Here is a 25,069-nt window from a genome sequence, read left to right on the forward strand (position 1 = left end):
CAGTGGGGAGTGGGAAGGGAGAGCATCAGGATTAATCGCTAATACATGCAGGGCTTAATATCTAGGTGGTGGGGTTGATAGGTGCAGCAAACCACCTGGCACACGTTTACCTACATAGCAAATCTGCAGGTCCCGCACATGTATCCTGGAACTTAGAATAAAATAAAATAAAATAAAATTTAAAACGACAAAAAAATTATGTTTCTAAGACTATAAATGTCTCTGGTTTTCATAATTGTTTACATTTCATAAAGCATTTTTACATATCTCCAAACCTCACTGTTCTAAATAGAGTGTATCTGTACCTCAGTGCTGCTTCAATGATATAGATTATTGGAAACTGATTATTATTATTTGGAGACAGTGTCTCACTGTGTCACCCAGGCTGGAGTGAAATTACACGATCTTGGCTCACTGCAACCTCCATCTGCCTGGTTCAAGCGATTCTTCTGCCTCAGCCTCCCGAGTAACTGGGACTACAGGCATACCCACCACACTTGGCTAATTTTTCTATTTTTACTAGAGATGGGGTTTCACCATACTGGCCAGGCTGGTCTTGAACTACTGACTTCGTGATCCGACCACCTTGGCCTCCCAAAGTGCCGGGATTACAGGAGTAAGCCACCGCGCCTGGGCTGAAAACTGATTATTTTAAAACCAAGGATTGCTTTCTGTGGACTGATCAATTGTTAGCATCTTTACATTTCTATCTAATTCATGGTCTTAACTTCTAAGGCATTGAATCAGCACCAGAGCTCCCTGTCCTCCCGCCTTGCTTAAATATAAAGAAGAAAGAAAGGAAAGAAAAGAAGGGATTTAAATACTGCTTTAAGGCAGAGTGAAAGTACACCAAAGGTGCATACTTGAGAACTAACTGCATGCTGGAAATTGCAAGTGGCAATAATTATCTCACCTTATTCCCACACAGAGTTCCTATGACCTGGGTGACCTTGGGATCTGAATTCTGTTGAATAGAGTTGTCCCTCTTCTGCACCACGGCGTACACTGGCCTGAAGAAGGTGCTGTTTCCCAGGAAAAGCACTTAAATCCCCCCAAGAAATGCATAGGGCCATAGTTCGAAGAATAAGTATTGCTAACCAAGTGACTTACTCTGCATATTCTGCCTTTCTCTGGTTATAGTCTTCGAGATTTGTATTTAAGATAACTTTCAGCATCTCTTTTTAAAGGTCAGATATGAATGAGAAAACTTTGTTTGACTTGTTCATCTTGTGACAAACAGTTTATATCCAGTGTAGCTTCCTGTCTTTGCCGACTGGTTATTTGAGGGAATTTTCTTCCTGTAAGACTGTGGAGAAGCCTCTAAAAATAAACAGCATGGTTTCTTATTGGTGGGAACATATGTGAGCAGATGTTGGCTGGAAGCAGCATATGGTGGCAACATGATAGTAATATGTGCTTGCAGAGTCCCGGCTGTCGGGTCTTTGCCTTCCATGCCACACAGGCCATTCAGAGTCCCATATCTCAGCTAAAGAGCGTTATGTGTAGAAGGTGTAATCCACACATATGTGAAAAATCTGTCACTGGGATCTCGTTAGTGGGCTGAATATTGGACATGGTAAGTTCCAGAGTATGGAAAAAGTCTTTGTTATCCATTTAAACATTGAGTGATAAGAGGCACACATGTGGCAAAATAAAATAAAATAAACATCGAGAAAGGAGTTCACAAAGCCTTTGTCTTGTGTTGGAAGGTTTCAAGTCCGGTCTGAATAGTAGTAGTGTTACTTCTAGAAGACGTACCCTATGGAAAAGGAAGGTTCATGGATTCTCAATGTGTGTAAGGAGCTAGGAAAGAATAATGTTCATGCCAGGCCTAAAAGGCAGTCAGGGCTTCTTTTGTTACTACACAAGTTAGACAACTGCTCATATTCCTTCATCACCTTTTATATGTCAGTCTGTTTTAAATATATCATCTCATTTCAATTTTATAAAAACCCTCAGGGCTGGGGTTACGCCTGCCTCATCTTATAGATTTGTCCATGGATTCACAGGAAATCAGTGACAGAATGAGGGTTTGAATTCACATCTTCTCCTGCAAAAATTCTCTATGTTTATTGACTTTACCACTGATAGAAAAGCTTTTGAACACCCAGCAATGTTTTCTCTTCAGTCTGCAGTATTTTCGGTGGGGAGGGGGTATGCTTTCTTTTCTAAGAAAATGGTGGGCAAAATACAAATTGGGTTGCTATTACTTTAAAGAAAGTGAAGTTCAAATTTTCTGGATGTAATAACTATCGCAGAAGATGTGTTTAATCCATTTCAGAGAGTTCTAGCTTTAGAAACAGTAGGTAAGTAGCCCCAAACCAATATTCACTTGTATTTTTGACTCAATTCAAGAAGGAGTTTTTCACATGCGAATTAGAAATGATGACAGGTGGTTTTAAGAACACTGAAATCTAGGCCAGTCAAATGAAAACCAAAGTTTTATTCTTAATAGGTAGGCTGCCTTTTGTCAAAGGAGGTCAAAGCCTTTCTTATTCATCTTTAATATAAATCAAAGTATTTATTTTACCATTTCACTATGTAAATTGTGCACTGTTATTTTAACATTAGAACGTGTTAAGGGGAAAACTGAATCCAGGAGTCTGACTGCTGTAAGGGATGTCAGAATATCTGGGACTAGAATCCGGAATCCTCCTTAGATCCTCAGTGTCTAATTCCCCGGCCCCAGGTAGCAGGGACCTTATTTCTGGGGAAATGATAAGAATGAGTCCCTCTTCTACTTTGAGTCTTTGTATAGTTCTGTGCCAGGCATCTCTTCAGTAAAATAGCTAATGACTGTGCTTTTTAAAACTCCTAGCTGTCTGCCCAGTTGTTACAACACCCTCTGGCTCAGTGGGCAGCTTGTGCTCCAGACAGTCCCAGGTGCTCTGTGGGTACCTTGGTGAGTACACTTGTCTGCTTTATTCCTCGTTTGACATAGTTATATCAAATCCATCTTTAGTGTTTGTCTCCTTGGGGAACTTGCCGGAGGCAAGATGAGATTCCGAAATGCAGCCTTGTAGCTAAGCGATCACAAAGGTGCCTAGAATTTTTTTTAATAAGAGTGTACATGAGAAAAACTGACGAATAGCTTTGAAGTGATACAATGACTATCTTGCAGCATGTAAAAGAATGACTTGTGGGAATGAGCTATGTGTTCTCGGGGTCACAGAATGATTTGACATACACCTTTGCTGACCCCCATGGAGGCCACTCTCCGGAGGGTTGGACAGTATGGCCTGGATGTCAAGAGAATGTTCCTTTTTAATATCGTATATGTATCAATGTTCTTGTTCCTGACACATGGTAGTTGCTCAATTGTTGCTTGTTCTGAACTAAAGTGGAAGATTTTCTCTCCTTTAAGGTTCTTGAACAAGCTTGTCCAACCCTCAGCCTGCATGCAGCCCAGGATGGCTTTGAATGCAGCCCAACACTAGTTTGTAAACTTTCTTTAAAATTTTTGAAATTTTTTTGCGATTTTTAAAGCTTACCTACTATCGTTAGTGTTAGTGTATTTTATGTGTGGCCCAAGACAATTCTACTTTTTCCAATGAGGCCCAGGGAAGCCAAAAGATTGCAGGCCCCTGCTCTAGAGGGAGACCATGGGGAAGTTATGCTGCTGATTATTTGTGACCTTTGTATTGACATGTTTGGATTGCATGAGGAAATGGATTGTCGTGGGTCAGGCCCTCAGCTAACTGGACCTGTGAGCTTGCCACTTGCTCAAACCACTTAGCCCTGACCCTCAGAGCAGGTGCAGGCTCCTCAGAGCCAGCACCAGGTGTTAGGCTGAGGGGTGCCTTTTCTCATTTGCAGCACTGATTAATTCAGCCATTTATTGAATGCTTACTATATGCTGGGCGATGCATCCACAGCAAAGAAGAGAGCCTGGGTAATCCCAGCACTCAAGGAATTCAGTGGCTAAAGTTACCCCTGAACTATGCTCAGGAAAAAAGGAAGCAGACTTGCAATCCTGGCATTGGTTCACTACATATTTTTGAGGCCCCGAGAAGGTTTGGATTATGTCGATTCTAAATGCGGGTGGAGGTCCCAGCTAGAGACAGAAGAAATGTTTTTCTTATCCTAGGAAAAGCCTAGGTGACTGGATATCCTATTCTGCAATTTATCATGGTTACACATTGTTGCTTAGAAATCAGTATAGTTTATTTACAATGGCCTAAGCTGGGGTTTCCTCGAAAAGAACTCATTCTATTGAGAGTATACGTCAATTTTAGTACAGAAAGCCTCAAAGTGGGTAGAAACTGCAATGTGAATAAAAAGAGTGAAAAGTTTAATCATGCCTTTAAAGCTCCCTTTTGTGAGTCATTACATTTTATTTTTATACTCTAAATTCTCATTTTATTTCACTAGCTAAACCAAGTAATTAGACATCTGATTTTCCCCCCTAGCTAACTGGCTGTTTGGAAAGGAAAAAGGGAGGGAATGAGAGAGAGAAAACATTTGTTGAATACCCGCTATGTCCCTGGTACTTAAGACACATCATTCTAATTTTCCCCACATTGGTTGGTCGGGGGGGCCAGAATGACGATCCCCAGTTTTTAGGAAATTGTGGTTTGGAGAGGTAAACACCTTGTCCTTGGTCACAGAGCTGACTGGTGACAGAGCCAAAATCTGAATTCAGGTCTGGCCCGGAGGCCACATTCCAACAGAGACCCCAAACTTTTCCCCCCATTTTTTGCATTTCCTTTGGAATCCTGTCCCGTTAATTTTGTAACTTTCTTGCCTGCTACTTAGGATTAATTTCCTTTTCATCTTTTCCTCCCATAGTAAACAGTGAGAGGCCTACTCCAGTTCTTTGTGTGGTTTTTCTTCTCAGACACTCCTCACTTGGGGTTATTTTCGGTCACTTAATTGCTTCGAGCTTCTCTCTTCCTTTGGTAAAAAAGCATTGGAAACCCACCCTGCTCCTCAGCGAGTCAGGGAAAATCAGGAGTGTCTGAGGGTGTGGAAGGGAAGATGGGGCGCGAGCTCCGCATGGATTCCGATGCAGCGGGAGGCTCTTCCAAGGCCCTGCAAAAACCCTGCAGACCCCTTTAAGACCTTCCATGCAAGGCTGCTGAGCAGTGGGGCTCTGCATTTTTTTTTTTTTTTTTTTGGTCTCTGTTCTTAGAAATAGTAATTGAGTAAAAATGTAAGTGAGCATATGCCAGGGGGCAGGCATCCAGGGTCAGGGTGAGTTTCTCCATGCCGAGTGTGATTCTGAACACTCGTTAAGTGAAGTTGGCCTGTGCCAAGCAGCTCCAGGGCCATCCCTGTCACCTTGCGTGAACCGCCTCTCCATTCCAAGGAGATGTGGGGAGCGGCTGAAGGGAACGTGAGACCTGTGGCCCCTCTTGCTTTTCTCACTCTCTAACCTGGGTGTTGTTGATAATGATGTGTTCTGACACTGACAATTGGACGGGCAGCTCTGATGCTGCACCAGCTTTAAATTAAATACCCTGAGGGAGAAAATAGTCCATGCTCATCACAGCCCATGCGCTTGCAAAATCATTTATCTGTTCTCAAGCTTATTATCCCCAATAATACTGGTTAAGATGCTGTTAGCTTGCCTAAAGGTTTTCCTATTAAAACGTAAGAATCCAGTGTGTAAGCATTAGAGATAAGTCTCTCTATGAAGGAATGGATGAAGTCATGAAGGCAAATACAATTTTTTTTAAAAAGTATTTACTGTATTTACTGAGTAAGAGGCTCTTAAGTAACTTGGTTAAGATTTAAAGGTGGTGTTTCTCTCTCTCTCTCTCTTCTTTTAGAGACAAGATACACGGTCTCTCTCTGTTGTCCAGACTGGAGTATGGTAGCATGATCATAGCTCACTGTAACGTCTCATTCTGGGCTCAAGCATCCTCCCACCCCAGCCTCCTGAGTAGCTAGGACTACAAGTGTGCACCACCACACCGGCTAATTTTTTTTTAAAAAGTTTTGTAGAGATGGGGTCTGACTGTATTGCCCAGGCTGGGCTCAAACTTCTGACCTCATGCAGTTCTCCTGCCTCAGCCTTCCGAAGTGCTGGAATTATAGACTTGAGCCACTGTGCCTGACCCAAGGTGGTGTTTCTCAAAATGTGATCTGTGTTTCTGTCTCCTGGGACATCCAGCAGATTCTTTGGTCCCATTTCAGAGCTGCAGAGTCAGAATCACTGGGGTGGGTAGAGCTGAGGACTCTGCACATTTTAAACAGGCACTGCAGGTGCATCTGACCTCACTGAAGTTGGCAGCTGCTCAAGTCAAAGGATGCTCTGATTATGCACATTACTCAGTCACACCACATGGCTGGATTCTGATCCTGTGGACTCTCTGTTGGATCAGCTGGTCCTTCAAGTGTGACCCTGAACCTACAGCAGCCCCTATGGAGGTTTTGCCATGTGCTTTCAAGTTTCCCAATTTTTTTTTCATATTTCATGCAAGTATTTGGGTAGTTATTAATAGTATTACTTGTTATTAATAGTACCACGCATGCCCTCTATTCACTATTCGTCACAGAGGAGAACAGTGAGTGTGCAAGGAAGTAAATTAATCATGTGGGTGAGTGTTGGATGCCTAGTTTGGAATTTATGTATGCGAGTGAATTTCTGCACTCATATAACTGGGCAACTGTAGAGTGGGAAAGGCATTTTTGAAGCTAGTGTTTAATGCATAAGTGCCATATATCATGTATAAAGTAATATAGAATTCCTTGAGGTAGTATTTGGTCAAAGCGCTGCTGACCTCTTGATGGCCTGAATCCTGTTCCGAGACATTCCATGGGGTAAGGACCTAGCAAATAATGGAATGTAAACTTTACTATCTCAGCCAAACTCAGCTCTGGGTTCCTGAAGTTTTCTCTTTCCAAATGGTGTTTTGTTCCACCAGAGGCATTAGAGCAGGTGAGAGTCTGAGCAACTTATTAAGAAGCAAAGTTAATGATAAATCACTTGGAATTTTCTTTGTGCAATCCTGGGCCTCCTGGTATTCTGATGTGTTTGAACCACATAAAGTTTTGAAGCCAATTGTACAGTATGGATATTCTATAACTACTGTAGATTCTTTCTGGCTATTGAACTATTTACAGAAATGCCCAGTTCTCTTATGTGGTCTGCCTCACTAAATAGCCCACATAGCTATTGAAGTGTGAGAAGAATGACTTGATAGTGTTCATTTTTCTTCCACATAAGTCTTCAGTTAAAAGAGCTATACATTAACTACAAATATAGATGTAATTTTAAGATAAATGTCAAATGCATGTAGAGACCATTGGAAGAGAAAGGTGAGGAGAGGACATTCTTATGATATACTAGTTCATTCTGCTGTATTTATTATTTATTTATTGAGACAGAGTTTCGCTCTTGTTGCCCAGGCTGGAGTGCAGTGGCATGATCTTGGCTCACTGTGACCTCCACCGTCCAGGTTCAAGCAATTCTCCTGCCTCAAGCTCCTGAGTAGCTGGGATTATAGGCACATGCCACCATACCCGGCTAATTTTTGTATTTTTAGTAAAGATGGGGTTTCACCATGTTGGCCCCACTGGTCTCAAACTCCTGAACTCAGGTGATCCACATGCCTCAGCCTCCCAAAGTGCTGGCATCACAGGCATGAGCCACCATGCCCAGCCTATTCAGCTGTATTTATTGAGTGTATTTACTTGTATCAGGCAGCAGTTTAGCTGCCAATGATTCAAATAGCAAAAAGCCTTGCCCTTGGGAAGCTTACCTTCTGGTGGCATAAAATAAACCGCGAATAATAAAGATGAAATAAGGATGTTAGAATTTGATCAATGTTTTGCAGGGGAAGTAGAGATTGGTCGTGGAGATGAGGAGGTGAGTGCAATTTTATATAAGCTGGGCTTGGACGAGTTTGTTAAGAAGGTGATGTATGTAAGCAGACAATTGAAAGGCGATCAGAGAATAATCTGGGATACCTAGGGAAGGGCATTCTATTCTGGCAGAGGGAATAGCTGGTTCTGTTCCTGACATGTTCAAGGCTTGTCAAAAGCATCCTAGGGATGAGATTAGAGAGATCATGAGAGGTAAGTGATATGGGGCCTTTTAGGCCATCGTCAAGTCTGTGGCTTTTCCTCTGACTAAAATGGAGAGAAGAGTGGTTTTAGCTATAGGGCCATGTGGCTGTTAAGAATGGTATGTCGAATGACTAAGGTGGAGATAGGAAGTTCAGTGAGGTTTTTGTGATGCATTGGGATGGCGCTTTGCAACTGTGTTTCTATAGCAAGGATCTCAAAGAGACCTGCGTTATGCTGAGTTTTTCCTTTAGCAAATAGTTTGATAGGCAGGCTACAGTGGGTTTTGTGTTTAGGAAACATTGTTCTGTTTCATGGTTTTTAATTAATAGTCCTTAGTTACTGGCAACTCACCCCCTTTCTTTGTGAGAAGAAGCCAGCTCTGCAGCCTTGTGTGTGTGAAATAACCCCTTGGGCCTCCCATCTTGTGCGGACACGTGTGGAATGGCAGTTACTGGAGATCCTCCTCACGGTAATGCCTAGTCAAGGCCCTCTTTGACATGATGGTCAGAGACCTGTGGCACCATACCCATAACTAACCATATTTTGGCCTAGGAGAATGTCAAACTACCTTTCCTGGTGTGAAATAGAAAGTCAGGCTTGGAAGGATCCATCTTTGGATCTGTCCAGCTGTGCTCCGTGTATGAAATAGGACTTTTGCCTAACCTTTGAAATGAGGTCATAAGGCAGAGAATTTGTAAAACTGTGTGTCTTATCAGTCAAAAAGCATTTCTGTTGGACTGAAGTTTGCTTTCTAATTCTTAAGTTTTGACCAGAAAGACTTCACTCTGGGTTGTTGACTTTATTTCTTTTTCTGTCTGTACAAGAAATATCCATTGAACCTACTATGTGCTCAATGTAAGAAAATTGCAGAGATTCTGTCCTCAGGGAGCTTGCTACTTAGTGAGGAATCAGGCAGACCAAGCCAACCAAAGAGAAATAAAAAGTCAACCCTATGTGTTGATTACAAGGAAGGCATCTGAGAGGCCAGAAAGAGAATTGCTCAACTTGGCCTAGAGTGGTAAAGGAACCCTGCTTGAGGGAGATGATATTTACATCTTGAAAGAGGACCTTTGAGATTGTAGTTTGCTGGTCAACTGTTTATGTTTTCTGGAAGGAGATTTGTCCGCTCATGTCATTTCTTCCTCTGTGAGTTTGCATGACTGCCATCTTAATGAGTCCTGAAACAGCAAGAAATGCTTAGTGTGGTCTTTGAAAAAATTGATGTATTCTTTATATGAGAACAGCTTTGAAATACTGAGACTGGAGGGTTGGACGATATAATTACATCAAGTATAGATTCAGAGGACATAATGGACCTACTGTATATAAAGACCCACGTGATGATACAGTGTACTGGGACTCTGGAATATGGCATTATTTTTTAAGCTCAAGGTCACTGTCTAGAGCTTTACTCTCAATCTCAGTGAGCGATCAACAGCACGGGTTTCTCTATCATTCATATAGATGGGCTTGTGGGTTGTCTGTGGCTCTGCTATGTGAACTCTTTATTCCAGGACCAGGGTTTAGGGAGCAGCCCCTCACCTGGGCATGCTGACCTTATAGCAGAACCAGGAGATGTGGCAGTTGCCTTTACCCACATTCCATTGGTCAAAGCAGGTCACATGGCCACGCATGATTTCAGTAGAGTAGGAATTGGGTACAAGGGAGAAAGACTAAGAGGGTGGCCCTGGGGCAGATGGACAGCCAGCATTTTGAACAAATGATACAGCCTACCACAGTGTAGGTGGAGGAGTTGGGGAAGAGAGAGAGGTTTCACCTACGTTAAAAACAACTTTCTGGCTGAGCGCAGTGGCCTACGCCTGTAATCCCAGCTCTTTGGGAGGCCCAGGTGGGAGGATCACTTGAGCCCAGGAATTTGAGACCAGCTTTGGCAACACGATGAAACCCCATCTTTACAAAGAATCGCCAGGCCTAATGTGACATGTGCCTGTGGCCCCAGTTATTCAGGAGGCTGAGGTGGGAGAGTCACTTGAGCCTAGGTAGTAGAGGTTGCAGTGAGCCAAGATTGCACCAGTGTACTCCAGCGTGGGTGACAGAGGGGAGACTGTATAAATAAATAAGTAAATAACTAAAAATAAATTTTAAAAAAGAAAAGAAAAACTTTCTGCTTTGTGGATATGACATGATTGGCTCCACACTATTGCTGTATCTGTGGAAATATGGGGCACTTAATTGAACTATGGATATTTACTACATACTTGGTTGGTTTTAAAAGACATACATGTTAATCTCCCTCCATTTTCATCAATGCCATTCTCCTCCAATCAAGACAAGTTTATCTATTTCACAAGGCCCCGTTGGCAGTACCAGGTTTCTAAAGCAAGTCCTGATATATTATATGGAGTTTATGTATGTCCGGCAAACTCTGAAACTCAGGCTTACCTCCAAAACATGTAGTGACATCTTTTAGTCTTAAGTCCCAGACTGTCATTGTGGTCCTCATACACCTAGCAGTATCCAGTAGAAGCTGTCCACAATAAGCGATTCAGGCTGAGTTTCCATGAGGTTCTGAGGTTCTGCAGATGTTTAGCTGCTTGCCAGAAGGAGCAAGGCTTTCCTGTTTCTTACCTCTCTTGTGCGAGTTCCACACCATCTTAAACGCTGTATACCATGTAGTTCCCTAGAACCCTGTCTGTAACCGTAACCTTGGTCTCTTGAGAACAACCCACCACATCGATTGTTCAGAGTCATGCTCCTCCCTGTTGTTTCCAGTGAGCAAACTGGAAAGTAACCCTGCCTGACATGGGGCATCTGCTGTGTGACCCTCAACCCAGTGACAGTGATCTGTTCTGACCGCCCCTGAGCATGCCAGGTAGCTGGGTGCTTGCAAGTTCATAAATAATTATCTCCACAGCCTATTCTTAGTAGCAACAGATGCTGAGCTTTTCCAGCCTGCTCTTGGGGTCAGTGGTGGGAAAGAGAGAGAGAAAAAAAAGAAAGCATTGTTTTGCACATGGCTGGACATCTGTGTTTCTGAATTGCCCTGTTGTGTGTATGATGTAACTGCTGGAGCTGTTTTGCTGAATGTGAACTTTGTCAACGGACTGGAGTCTAAATTGGTTTTGGATCCCTCTGAAATCTAAATGGTCAGACCAGATTTTTCTAATATTCAGCTGGATTGTATCTTTGCTCTGAAGTGGAGCTGACTTTGTATGTGTTCACTGTGGCAGCAGGGGTTGCTTCTCCGTTTTCCTGGTCTCTGTTGCTTGTTTTCCCAAGACTGCTACTTACCTTGTGCATTGTCTACACTCAGGAGACCAAGAAGGTAACTCCCTGTGCAACTGTGGCCACTGGGACTTCAAGGATCGTCAACTCTAGTGTTATTGTTAGGTAGAGAACAGATTGCTTTTCAGAAACAAAACAGGTGAAGTACCAAGAATAGCTAACCTTCTAGGTGCACTGTTACCACGGCAAAGACTTGGTCTTGGACTTGGGATATCCAAGCACTCAGGTTCTTTGTTGGGCGCTCTGGCAGTCAAGGCTGTGGCTTCTGTTTGGTGCTGTAGTGCAGAGGTACTCAACTTCACTATGCATCAGAATCACCTGGGAAGCACTTAACATATTACTTGCATTACTCAGGCCAGGGTCCACCCACCGAAATTCTGACTTGGTTGGTCTGGAGTGGGACTTGACATCTTTAGCTTTAAAAAACTTCCCAGGAGTTTCTAATGGGCAGTTGGAGTTGAGAACTTCTGTTCTGGGGGCTTACAAAGCTTTTAATAAAACTGTGTGGCACTGTTTAGATATCCATGTTATATTCTGAGTGAATTTCTGCATGAAGAAAAGACATCTATTTGGGTGGTGACGTTGATGGATGGGGCCAGTGGATTCTGTCTTTTATAACTATGATTAGTAATAATAATACTAACCATCAGTTATGGAATAGTTATATTAGGCTCTGGACTAATCTCCATATCAGCACTATGCATAAACACTATTATTATGCTAAGTTTTATCAATGAGGAAACTGAGGTTTAGTAACATCAGGTGTAATTTCCTCACGGTCACATAGTTGTTTTACTCCAACACTCATCCTAGTCATCACTCCTCCAAATTTACATTTAAATAGAGAAAGTGCGGATTAAAGAATGAGATGTCTAAAAAGGAGAATCCTCTGAGCAAGAACCATATGCATCTATATGTGTCAAGGAATCATTCTTTGCTGATAAATGGAAAAAAAAAAGATATGTCTGGATGTGTTCCCTTTTTTCTCTTAAATGCAATATTTTTTTCCTAAGAACCTGTGAAAATTCAAGGCAGGCAGTAGAACCCAAGGGCTTGGAAACTGGCATTGGAATTAAGCAGTGGCTTCTGAGCTTAGCTCATGCGTGCTTTTCATGTTCTTCATTAAAAGAGTGAAAATACCTTTTCTTTTCTTTCTTTCTTTCTTTCTTTCTTTTTTTTTTTTTTTTTTTTTTTTTTTGGGAGACCGAGTCTTGCTCTGTCACTAGGCTGGAGTGCAGTGGCACGATCTTGGCTCACTACAACCTCCATCTCCTGCGTTCAAGCAATTCCCTGCCTCAGCTTCCTCAGAAGCTGGGACTACAGGCACATGCCACCATACCCAGCGAATTTTTTTGTATTTTAGTAGAGACAGGGTTTTACCATGGCCAGGATGGTCTTGATTTCCTGACCTCATGATCTGCCTGCCTCAGTCTCCCAAAGTCCTGGGATTACAGGAGTGAGCCACTGCGCCCAGCCAAAAATAGCTTCTTACATGAATTTGTATGGAGGATGAGTGTGTCATTACAGTTATTCTCTTGCCTCGGCTGGGTAATAATTAGAGTGGCAATATAAATGCCAGTGTTTTCGTTTTGTTCCCTGAACAACTGTTTTGTTATTGCTTTTGTTGTTTCAGGCTTGTAAATCAGAGTACATACTTGTTACTTAACTGACTGTGTTCATTCTCTAACGCCCATTAAAAAATTAGAATAGTACCAGCACCTATCAATAGGCAGGATCCTGGAAACTCCATAGCCAGTTCGTGACAGGCCCCATACTAATGAAGGAATGTTGCAGTTGAGGCATTCAATGATTTTTTTTTTTTTCTGAGACAGAGTCTTGCTCTGTCGCCAGGCACCAGGCACCAGGCTGGAATGCAGTGGCACGAGCTAGGTTCACTGCAATCTCCGCCTCCTGGGTTCAAGCAATGCTCCTGCTTCAGCCTCCCAAGTAGATGAGACTACAGGGCCCACCACCACGCCCAGCTAATTTTTGTATTTTTTAGTAGAGATGGGATTTCATCATGTTGGCCAGGATGGTCTCGATCTCTTGACCTCGTGATCTGCCCGCCTTAGCCTCCTAAAGTGCTGGGATTACAGGTGTGAGCCAGCCTAAATATTTCTTAAATGAGCCTAAATATGTCTTAAATGAGACACTGAATGAATTTTTGCATACGTGGACCCTAATAGAAACAGCACCCTGCATATTGATAAGGGGACTTCTTGGGAAGGGAGAGTGGTTGGTCTTAGTCAGTTGCTGTGCTCCCAGTTCCTCCACGGAGCCCCATGGTCTGCTAACCAACTCCTAATTGTCTACCAGAAGCAGCTTTCTGTACACTAAATGCAGCAATATTAGTAGGCTTTAAAAAAAATCTTATCATCACAAACTTTTTTTTATCTCTCAGCCTTGCTGAAAGAAGGCTGACTTTTGCTTTACTCTAAGCAGCGTTCTTCATATTACAAGTTAGAAAAAGTTCTGTTGTCCCCAGGGCACATAAGGAACAGGAGAGAAGTTGCTTGCCAGCCCATGTGAAAGATGAGAAGCCCAAGTTGGATGCATTCATGTCCCCTGCTACAGGGACACCTGGATGAGACCCTGCTCCCTCTGTGAGTTCAAACTGCTGTCACTGGAGTTATAAAGGGACATTTAGGCTTGTGTTCTGGAGTCTGTAGCCAGACAGCACAAGTATTTTTAGGGCTCTTTTTGTCTCAATCTGATTTCTACTTGAAACTTTAACACATGCAGGCTTCACTGAAATACTTTTAAACTACTCTCTGGGCAGTGTAGGAGGGGTTGGATTAGTACTAGAGCCTTTAAACAGTTTAAAAAAAATTTTTTTTATTGCTAAATATCCAACAGGCTGAACGGAGGAAATTCAAGTCTAACCCTGGAGGGACCCCTGTTTAGTCATCTGTCTAGACAGACGAGTTCATATAATGGGTCTCTCTGTTTCTTTTGCTTTGTATAAAAGACGGTGGTCCCTTCCTTTAAACTTTGTGAAGATGTCAACCTTTGGGTTTTTTATCCCAACCTGCTGTAGATAAGGCAAGAAAGTGACTCATATGTGAGCCAACGATGTGACAATTAGTCTTACAAAAGAGTAGAAAGAAAATAGACGCTTTGCATACAGGAGACCTGGGTACAATTCAGAGTGTAACATTGGGAAAGTCAGTTACCCTTTCTGAACCTTATTTCTTCCCTACCTCCGCAAGATGAGAGTTAATTAAAAAACGAAAACAAAATAAAAACACCAAAAAAAACAAAAAAAAAAAAACCCCAAACCTCAACACTGCTTCTTAATGGTTCTTTAAAAAAAAAAAGAAATTATCTAATACATAAAAATGTTTTTCACATGGTAGAGACTGAGTAAATTGTCATTCATTCAGTCAGTTCAGGGTGATCATTGATGCCTTTAACAATTTTGCTTTCTTATTTTGAAAACCATAGAAAAAGTAGAAATTCTAGCCCATATATTAAATCTCATGTCAGCATACGCTGAGAACAGCTAGTGTTTTTTTTTTGTTGTTGTTGTTGTTGTTTTAAGTTTAGAAAAGAAGAAAAGTGGTACCAATTTCTGTGAGAGGAAGATCATATTGGAGATAGTGTTTAGAAATACGGGATATCAGGGGAGGAGTGAGAGCATCGGGAGGAATAGCTGATGGATGCCGGCCTTAATACCTAGGTGATAGGATGGTCTGTGCAGCAAACCACCATGGCACACGTTTAGCTGTGTCACAAACCTGCACACCCTGCACATGTCCCTCTGAACCTAAAAGTTGAAGAAGAAAAACATGTGATATCTATAATTTATATTTCTAAGTCGAATTTATGGAATCAAAGAGAGGAATGGTGGTTGCCAGGGGCTGCGGTAGTGGAGGAAATGAGGAGTTACTAATAAATGGGCATAAAGTTTCAGTTGAGCAAGATGAATAAGATCTAGAGAGCTGTTGCACAACGTTGTACCCATAGTCAACAATAATACATTGTAAATTAAAAATGTATTAAGGGCATACATCTCCTGTTAAGTATGCTTACACAATAGAATTATCATATTAGAACTATTTCTACAAGGAGGTGGAACATCAGCCATGTCACTTCCTTGTCATTTCTTTTCTTTTTTGTGTGTGAGATGGCATCTCGCTCTATTGCCCAGGCTGGAGTTCAGTGATCTTGGCTCACTGCAACCTTCACCTCCTGTGTTCAAGCGATTCTCCTGCCTCAGCCGCCCAAGTAGCTGGGACTACAAGCATGTGCTACCATGCCCAGCTAATTTTTTGTATTTTTATTAGGGATGTGGTTTCAGTGTGTTAGCCAGGGTGGTTTCGATCTCCTGACCTTGCGATCTGCCTGCCGTGGCCTCCCGGAGTGCTGGGATTACACGTATGAGCCACCATGCCCAGCCTGTCATTTCACTTTAAGCTCTGCCTGGATGGTTCCTGAAAACAATGACCTAGACCATTTTATTTTATTCTATTTAATTCAGTTAAAATTCACCAAGCATATACTGCCTTAAGAGTTTGATGCCTGGATTATGCAGGCGAATAAAAAATGAGCTAAGTAGGGATGAATCCCTCTTGGAAGAGGCATCACACCAACAGCTCGGAGAATACTAGGACCATACAACCTAGGTTTAAGTGCACGTGTTACTGTTTCTAGTTCCATAACACTCAGCATGTTCCCCTCTTTAAGCCTCAGTTTCTTATTCCCACCTAAGTGGAATAAATCCAGGTGTATCCCTGACAGCTGATGTGCTCCCAATAGCTAGTAACATTGCTTTTGCTCTTATGCTTATTCTTTTTATTATTACTATACGATCCCTACCGCATTTGTACATGCTACCCTGAATAAAGCAGAAAAATTTAAAAATTGCCAAATGACATTTACAAGCAGACTTCAATCTGAACGCATAGGAAGACGGTTGATGAGTGAAACCAGCTTATTGGTTTTGAGACATGGTCTTGCTCTGTCAGCCAGGCTGGAGTGCAGTGGTGTAATTATAGCTCACTGCCTCACTGCCCCCTTGACCTCCTGGACTCAAGTGACCCTCCCACCTCAGCCTAGGTTAGCTGGGACTACAGACACTGCCACCATATCTGGCTATTTATTTATTTATTTATTTATGTATTTTGTAGAGATGAGGTCTCACTTTGTTGCTCAGGCTGGTCTCCAACTCCTGGGCTCAAGAGATTCTCCCGCCTCAGCCTCCCAAAGTGTTGGGATTACAGGCATAAGCCACTGTGCCCAGCCGAAATAAACTTTTAGGAGTCTCTAGCATGTATACAACAACGTGCATGTCTCAAGTGCTTAGCCACAGCCTTAAAGTAAAAGGGAAATAGAAAAATCAGCCTCCTTTTCTGCTGGTAGAGGACAGAAGCAAATACCTATGTTGATAGCATAACTTTCACATTTTGTAGTGTAGTTCATGACATTCTCAGACACTGAAATTCCATTAGAACCCAGTGCTTTACGTGGCTTTGAATATGGTATGTGTGAGTCATGTCTCTTTCAATACAACTGCAATCAATAAAAACCCCAGTAAAATGTGGTTAACCACAAGGGCATCCCTCCCCACCAGCTCCACCCCCAAATCAGCACTGTGATTCATTCAATTTAGTTCTCCTCCCACAATGTACTTTACATTGTGAGATACTTATGCTTCTTCAAGCACAAAGAACAGAAATCCTACTCTTCTGCCGGTCACCTGTCCCTCTGTTGTGCCACCTTGCCCCACCCGCAACCCCTGGGAAGCCCAATCCTGTCCTATGCCCTGGGTAGCTGTGGCTGGGGAGAAACTCTGCCCAGTTTCATGGGGAAGCAGGACAGATGCTTCCAAAGGATGCAGCCTGAGTTCCCAGAGGCCTTACTGAGGAAAAAATCTTTTCTTCTCTCTTACTAATATAACTCCAGCATCCTCCAGTATCTTCCTTAAAATGAATCCAGAGATGAGGCTTCCCATTTGCCACCACCTCCTTAGTTTAATTTATTATATATGTTATGACGTTTTTGTTTGTTTGTTTGTTCATGTTTGAGCAGAGTCTTGCTCTGTTTTCCAGGCTGGAGTGCAGTGGCGTCATCTTGGCTCACTGCAACCTCCGCCTCCGGGGTTCAAGCAGTTCTCCTGCCTCAGTCTCCTGAGTAGCTGAGATTACAGCACCCACCACCATGCCTGGCTAATTTTTTTTTTTTTTTGTAATTTTAGTAGAGATGGCGTTTCACCATGGTGGCCAGGCTGGTCTCGAACTCCTGACCTCAAGTGATCCTCTCCTCTCAGCCTCCCAAAGTGCTGGGATTACACGTGTGAGCCACTGTGCCCAGCCTGTTTGTTTTGCTGTTGAGACAGAGTCTCACTCTGCCACCCAGGCTGTAGTGCAGTGATCATAGCTCACTACAGCCTAGAACTCATGGCCCCAAAGGATTCTTCTGCCTCAGCCTCCCAGAGCTCTGGGATCACAGGGGCGCTACATCACACCTGGTCTTTTTTTTTCTTTTTCTTCTACAGAAGGGACCTGGGGCAACATCATACACTGTGAGGATGGGGAAAGGCAGACAAGGAAAGGGGAGGAAAGGTGGGTAATGGAAGAAGAGGGGCGGCAAGGACAGCAGCCTTCACATGGCTTCCATTGTCTGTGACTGTTACCCTCCCAAGCAGCACCTTCTCAGGCCAGCTTAGCCTAAAAAGCTGTCTGCCAGCAAATTCTAGTTGTCATCCCAGCAGTTTTTAAAACATGACCTTCTGCCACTCACAAGAGAAATCTGGTCTCATTAGTACCCTTAATTATAAAAGCAGACCAAGAAAACATGGTACCTTTTCTTTATTTTAAAATTTTATTTAATTTTTTTTTCTTCTGGGAGTTTGGAACATCTTTTCTTTAACTTGATGAAAATGCTACCCCTGTCTTTGTTCCTATCTAACACTCAAATTTAGCTTTCATATTTTTTCTCAAGGTTGTTATTTGGCAGGAAGTTTTATTTAAAAGTTCTGAGGTAAAATACCTGGAAGATAAGATGAAGCCAGTTGAAAACAGTGTTCTTTTTCTATTCTTATGCCTGAGAGATGTTCACTCAGTCCTGATGTTTGAATCGGGGAAGTCAGCTGGCTGTTATACAATCTCATTTCACCATTTTCTTTCACATGCTTTTAGTTCATGGAGGAAGCTGGGTCTTAAAATGTCCTGCTGCATTTAACTTCTTTTACTTAAGGAACCAGTTACCTTTTGATAAGTACCTATGTGTAGTTCCTTTTATCCGCATTTGGTATTTGGTCAGTAATAATAACAGCAACAGTAATACTGATGCACTGCTTCATATACTTCAGGCGCTCTTCAAAACAGTTTTAGAGACATTGATATTCATTTGATCCTGGCAATAATAGATATTATTACTCTCTTTGTTTCACATGTGAGGAAACCAAGGCAAAGAGAGATTAAATAACTTGCCCAAGCTGTGAGTGGTATAGCTGAGAAGTTTACCCATCAAAGTTGCTGCAGTCATCATCAATCACTCACATTCATTGGAAGCTCAAGTCAGTTGCCAGTCCTGTGTCCCTAAAGCAGCAATACAGTGTAACGATTAAGGGCACAGACTCTGGAATGAAAATGGCCTAGGTTTGTATGTTTGGGGAAGGACATTCCCCTCTAGAAGTAGATTCCACCTGGCATAAAATATATACATCATTGTGCTATCACAGCAAGTTAGAAACTTATATGGTGCACACACATGCTATGCTTCTTACAGTCTGATACTGGCAAGAGAAATCAACATGCTAAGTTCTCTCTAAATGGCTTTTTTCCCTAGCTAACCCCTTTGATTAGCAAATAGTACAAATGTTTATAGAGTTGGAAGATTTTTAATATCTTTATTTGAATTGCACAAAGCAGCCAAATGTAGTTTGGCCGTAGGCTGCAGAGTATATGTGTCCGGGTGCCAAGAAGCAACTGCACTCCGCCTGGGATGCCAAGCATTCCAGACCTGTTACCTTGCAAGTGTAATATTTACCAGATTTTTGCTTCATCTGGAGATGAAGAGCAGAGATGAATAGAGTGGGGGTGGGAAGGGAGCTCAGGCTGCTGGGAAGGGAGCTCAGTGTTGAGAGGAATCCCTGAATGAGTAGGTAGCTGGGAAGGGAACAGAGATTTGCCAGAAAAAGCCCTTTTGCTGGCAACTTGGAATCTAGGAAAAAATAACAGAGGCTAACATACTGGGGTGCTTACCATGGGCCAGGCACAGTGCCAGATGTCCAGCTTTCATGATCCTGTCTCATCCTTACAATTCTGTGAGATAGATGCTATTATTATCCCTACTTTGTAGATGGGGAAAGTGCAGCTTAGAGAGTTAAGTTAATTACCCAAGGTCAATTCTCTTCTGTTCCAAGGTCTCTTTGTTACTTTACTAACACTAGTTCAGAGCAAGGAATGAAGTGCATCAAGCCAAGCCCCAAAGTCAAGGCACTTACTGTATCTCCTCTTGATTCTTACTTTCTCTAACCTTCCCAGCTGCCCTGAAAGTTAGGTGTTATTAACATTCTGCAAGGAAACTGAGGTCTTAGAGCTAAAGGCATTTCCAAAGGCCACATTTTTCGGTGATAAATCCAGGAGCAGAATCTGGGCTTACTGAATCCCAGATCGTAAATCTGTTTATGTTAAAACATGATGTCTTCATTAGGCATCAGTGACAAGATCACAAACAAAACAAAACTCTAACTCTGGACAAGCTCAATTTTCTGTGATGTTCCTAAAAGGGAAAGGGATTGAGGCAGAGCTCAGATCGTTTGTACTGAATCCTGTGTGTGAATAAACAGAGCTAGTAAATGAGATAACGCTTCTAGGTATGTATGTGTGTCTGTGTGTGTGTACATATGCACACACTGGGGTGGCTGCAGGATGGAGCAGGGGAGATTTATTTTTAAATTGAAGAAATTAGCAGTTGCCAGAGAAGCACATGTGTAATGTCCCATGTTTTACTTTCATCATCACTTCATCTGATGAATGAATTTTAAGGGGATTCCTGCAGGTCAGCAAAAAGAGATGGTGAAATCTGGCTTTAGTTCTTTTCTGCCCTTACCAGATGGAGGCTGATGTTAAAACCCTCAACTCAACTGAAAAAAATTTTTGTGAAGTATTTTTGTGAAAACTAAGCTATAGCATTGGAAACCACTCTATACATCTCCTTCCACATCTCCCGCAGTGCTCAAAGCTGTCTTCCAAGGAAGCTGGGAGACAAAATAAATAGAAGACAAAGCTGGAAAAATAAACAGAAAAAATGCCTTTCCCAGAGGCCTCTGGCAAGAGCCCTTATTCAGCTACTGGTACCTTTGCTTTTGGGGACTGTGCTTTGGTTGAGTCTCACCCCAACGTCAGTGTTTTTAGCTGAAGGTGGAAAATGATCAAAGCAAAGGTGTGAAGTGAAGCTCTGTGGTTGGTGCTGCCAGTGGAAGAACAGTCACCCCCGTGGACTGATAGGTGCCCCAAGACACATCCACACGCTTGAGCGGAAGCACTGATTCATCCAGGTGCTCACTGATGTGAGACAGATAACGTGACTAGTTTTAAGCAGTTGGCCATACTTCTGAATTCTGAATTAAAATATTCATAGTTTATTCTGAAACAATAAATTTGTTTTGTGAAAAGTGAGATTTTTTTCTCTACTGACTTCACAGTACCACCATGTCCCATAGACATTTGGACGTCGGAACTGAATCCAAGGGATCATTTTCTATCACTTGAAATCCAAATTAGAAGAGAGGTAGAATAATTTGTTTATAAGGAATTGGCCAGTCTTTGAGTAAAAAGGGCAGGATTAGGAAAACAAGGACTAGAGTCGCCAACTTCTGGTTCCAATACAATCGCTAAGATCATCTTCAAATGCAGCCTCTAGTTTCCATAGGGTTTCTAGTCTTCCGTGAGTGTTCAGTTTTAAGCACTGGTCGTGTATACGGAGCTATGAGGTGCTGTTTCTCTTTGGGCTGCTCATCTCAAATTTTGAAAATAAATGTTCATGGGGGTGGGAAGATTGTTTTATGACACAAGCCCACTGTAAATTCCTTTTGGAGTCTTCTTGAAAATATTTGAGTTTTAAAATTAAACACTAGGTGATAAGGAGAGGTTTCAAAGAAGGATAGAAGTTAAAAAGAAAGGCAATTCCCAACCAGGAGGAAGGAAGCCTGTGTGATGGAGTCTTCAACTTTCATATTCTGTCCTTGGATATTATAGCAAGGTCCTCCAACTGGATTTATGATGCAGGGGTTTAATTAGAAGATGTGAGCACGAATGGGCCCACATTTAGACAGAATCTGAAACCTCTGTTTTGTCAATGCATAATTCTACATGGATTTCCAAGTGACCTTTAGGAGGGTCCAAAATTCAAGGGTGGAAAGCATGTGTCCTTTTTAATATGTAGTCTATTGCAAATATGAATCTGCCTTAAGAAAACACAAGACCATTTAAAAATGAAATCACAGGGCTGTTGATTGACCTTCAGAAGTCATTTTTCATTTTTTTTGTTGGGAAAGCAGGTGCATGAGAAGAGTGTGTATGTGGGGAATACGGGGGAGAAGGAGAGTGTCCTCAGGCCTTCGGCGGCACACAGCCCTCTATTGACTTCACATGCAGAGAGAAAATCTTAGCAAGAAGTGGCAGTCCTTGCGGAAGCCCTCATCCCTTCAGCCACCGTGTCTGTGAGTTTTTTACTGAAGGATTTTAACACAGCTACGTGGTGGAAGAACTTGCAAGATTTGATTATATGTCCCATGAGTCAGGTTTCAAGGGGCTACAAATTGCAGCAAAATCAACCACAGGCTTTGGAAGAACTTTCCATGAAAGGCATTTTAGAGTAAAAAACACTGACTTTGGATTTCCCCATCTAGAGAGGTAGAGCGTAAACATGCACTGACAGAAACACCACAGTCGGGATCCCGAAAATAATTGTGAAACAACACAAGAATGCTTTTCCTCCTCCTTTCCACATCACAGAGTTTGTCGTTTATGACGACTTTGTGATTGTTATAACAGTTCTGTGAAAATGAGATGCGGAGAAAGTTTTTAAGGTTTATGTGAATAATATAAAGTCATTCACAGGATTTTTCCCCCTCTCCTCTTCTAGAACATTTTGATTCATTAAAAAGAAAAAAAAAAAAGGAATTAAATGGCATAAATATTTGGAATGCGTTGGGTTTATGTTTTACTTTTAGTAACTATCTTAACTATCTTGTCCCTCGTTATTTTATTGGATTAAAAGTTACAGTCATTTTTAGGTAGGTAATGAAAGCAGCTATGTGTGTTGGAATGGAGTTAGAACAACTTGGAATATCATGGTGGAAAAAGCATTAGCAGGTATGTGGGATATTTGAAAGGCTTAGAAAAACAAGTATGTTAAATGCTTCCTATACTATTATGTGCTATAAGAAAGATTATGTATAATAAGAGTCTCTCTTACCTTTTAAAATAAAGCACTAAAAGTAGTTCATTGCAAGTCACTTCCACTCTGACTCCACCACTTATTAGCTGTGTGACCTTAGATGAATTATTTAATCCTCATAAGCCTTAGTCTCCTCATCTGCAAAATGGAAATGAAAATAGTATCTACCTCGTGGCGTTCTTGTGAGGCTTAAACGAGGTAATCCAGGTCAACCCCAGCTGCTGTTATTATTCTTGGCCCTGAGAGAGGCTGGCTTTCCAGGCAGTGGATGTAACATACGTTTGCTTCATCTCATTTTTCCTTAAGCTGAGGGGCTATGGACAGTCCATTCACACCCCTAGAGTCTTGCCAGAAAAGCTCAGAAGGCAGAACTCAAATCTGCTGAGAACGGATGGTTAACATAGAACCTGGCGGGAGGAGGTTCAGTGACCCTTGAATGTCTCTGACAGTTGAGGACAAAGTGACTGCAGATGCTTCAGAGGCTGCCCCAGAGCAATGGCAGCCTGTGCAGTTATTATTCCTAAGGCCGATGCTGCAGTGATGTCACATAACCATCCAAAGGATGTCTCCTTTTATTACATGCATTTAAACCCAAGTGAACCCTACCCACGTTTGAGGCAGATGTGGTGAGTAGTGTGTTGGAGACAGGATCTGGGTTTGATTCTGTTTTCCCCCCACTTACTAGTACTTTCTGATGGGTAGCTCTGAGCCTTGGTTTCCCTACAAAGGGGAGATGTACCTCAAAAGTTGTTTGGAGGGATGAGGTAGAATTAGATAAGATAATGTAAGCAAATGCTTGTTATTTCTGAATGACCTCTGGGAATGTGTGGACAGCATATTCTTATTCAATGGTAATTCAGAATAAGTTGAAGTTCAGTGATGCTACCTCTCACTTATCATTTTGCATTTAACAAAAGGGCATGAACATGCATTATTGTATTTGAGCTCCTCGAGAGCCCTGCGATCACCAGTTCACACAGCACAAAGATTTTGGGCCTCCCCAAAGTAACACGACTTCCGAGGAAAATGGGACTTCTTGCTAAGAGGTGGCCATCCTTGATAGATAAGCCCTTTATCCCTTTAACCATGAGATATGGGAGATTTTTGCTGAAGGGTTTTAACATGACCACATATCAAGACTAAGACTAAGGTCTTCTCACATAGCTGCAGAGGATCATGCACAGAGATGTCTTTGGCTGGTGAGGGGCTGATGAGAAGGAGCATGGCAGGGGTTTCCTAGCGTCTCCTTCAAAACCTAAATTAGGCTTTTCATAAGCTCAGTCTCTGCACTCAGTGCCATCTGACTCCTTCCCCATCTTCCCCTTGGAGGAAAATTGAAGGTTCAAACTGTTAGAACTAGACTTCTCTATTAAGCCTCAGTGTATTTATTTATTTTTTCAATTGGATAGCCTCTCCCCCAATTCTTTCCCCCAAACCAGAATAAGTTCAGAGAGACTACAGTGGTCTTATTTTAAAGGTCATCTAGTTCTGTCATTACTCCTTGAATCTTGTCGTAAGATCCTGGCTACTCGCAGGGATGCCACTTGCTCCTTTTGTAGGTAACTCTGTTTGAAGGCTCTTCATTGTACTGAGCTTGGGCTGTTCTGAGATTTATCATCCCCCAATCCTTTAAGTACCAGAACAAATCTTTATCAGGAGGGGTGGGGACATGGGACAGTGGAAGGAGTGCAGACTTGGGATCAGATAGACTTGGTTTGGAATTTCTAGCTACCTTTCTGTTTCAGCTGTATGCTTGTGACTTGCCTGCTGGAAACCTCAGTCTCTTTATTCATACAATGAGAGTGGTGGGGAATGGAAATTATCTAGCCAACCTAGTAGGCACTATCAATAAGATAGCATTTATTTGAGATTGCCAGGTGTCATTAAAAATGAAATTATGTCCAAGAAAGCCCTTTGTAAGTTGTTTTCAAATGCAGGCACTGCTCCTAGAACTCCTAGAAAATCACTGAAATTCCCTTTGTATAGCTGATTTATCAAGTAATCTAATGAGCCAACAAAACTAATGGCTTTCAAAGATGTGTCCGACTGAATCAGGCTTCCATCCACAAGGTTTTTTGATACTGCTCCTGTCTTGAGATTTGTAACCTTTTCTATATTCCTATCTAGAAAAGTCTTCTTGACATAAGATTCTGAATGTAGGCACACCCTTTACTCTTTGGCTTCCAGTGTTCCGTTGATAATATGAGCTTATGTTTATTGAGTACTTAGTATGTTCACATTTATTACCTTATTTGAACCTATGGCAATTCTTAAAGGCAAGTGCTACTATTATCATATTTTAAAGATATGGAAATAAAGTGAGTCCCTGCTCTTTTGCTGTTCCCATCTATCTAGGTAAATATTTAAAGAGGCGACTATAATACACAGTATGATAAGTGTC

At 42.0% G+C, this 25,069-nt stretch overlaps 1 protein-coding gene across 3 annotated transcripts in view; it reads left to right on the forward strand.

Annotated features, from left to right (window-relative positions):
• TGFB2 (transforming growth factor beta 2) overlaps nt 1-25,069 on the forward strand; it is a 92,771-nt gene that overhangs the window by 14,276 nt on the left and 53,426 nt on the right. For 2 of the 3 annotated variants that reach the window (XM_003930344.4, XM_039463466.2), the window contains exon 2: nt 2,819-2,902. The exons of the other annotated variant lie outside the window; for it this stretch is intronic. In XM_003930344.4, the coding sequence (XP_003930393.1) occupies nt 2,819-2,902 (84 nt within the window). The remainder of the gene's footprint in view (nt 1-2,818; nt 2,903-25,069) is intronic. 3 annotated transcript variants of the gene reach the window in all.

The sequence above is a fragment of the Saimiri boliviensis genome, chromosome 14, assembly GCF_048565385.1.
Source record: "Saimiri boliviensis isolate mSaiBol1 chromosome 14, mSaiBol1.pri, whole genome shotgun sequence".
Taxonomy (NCBI): domain Eukaryota; kingdom Metazoa; phylum Chordata; class Mammalia; order Primates; family Cebidae; genus Saimiri; species Saimiri boliviensis.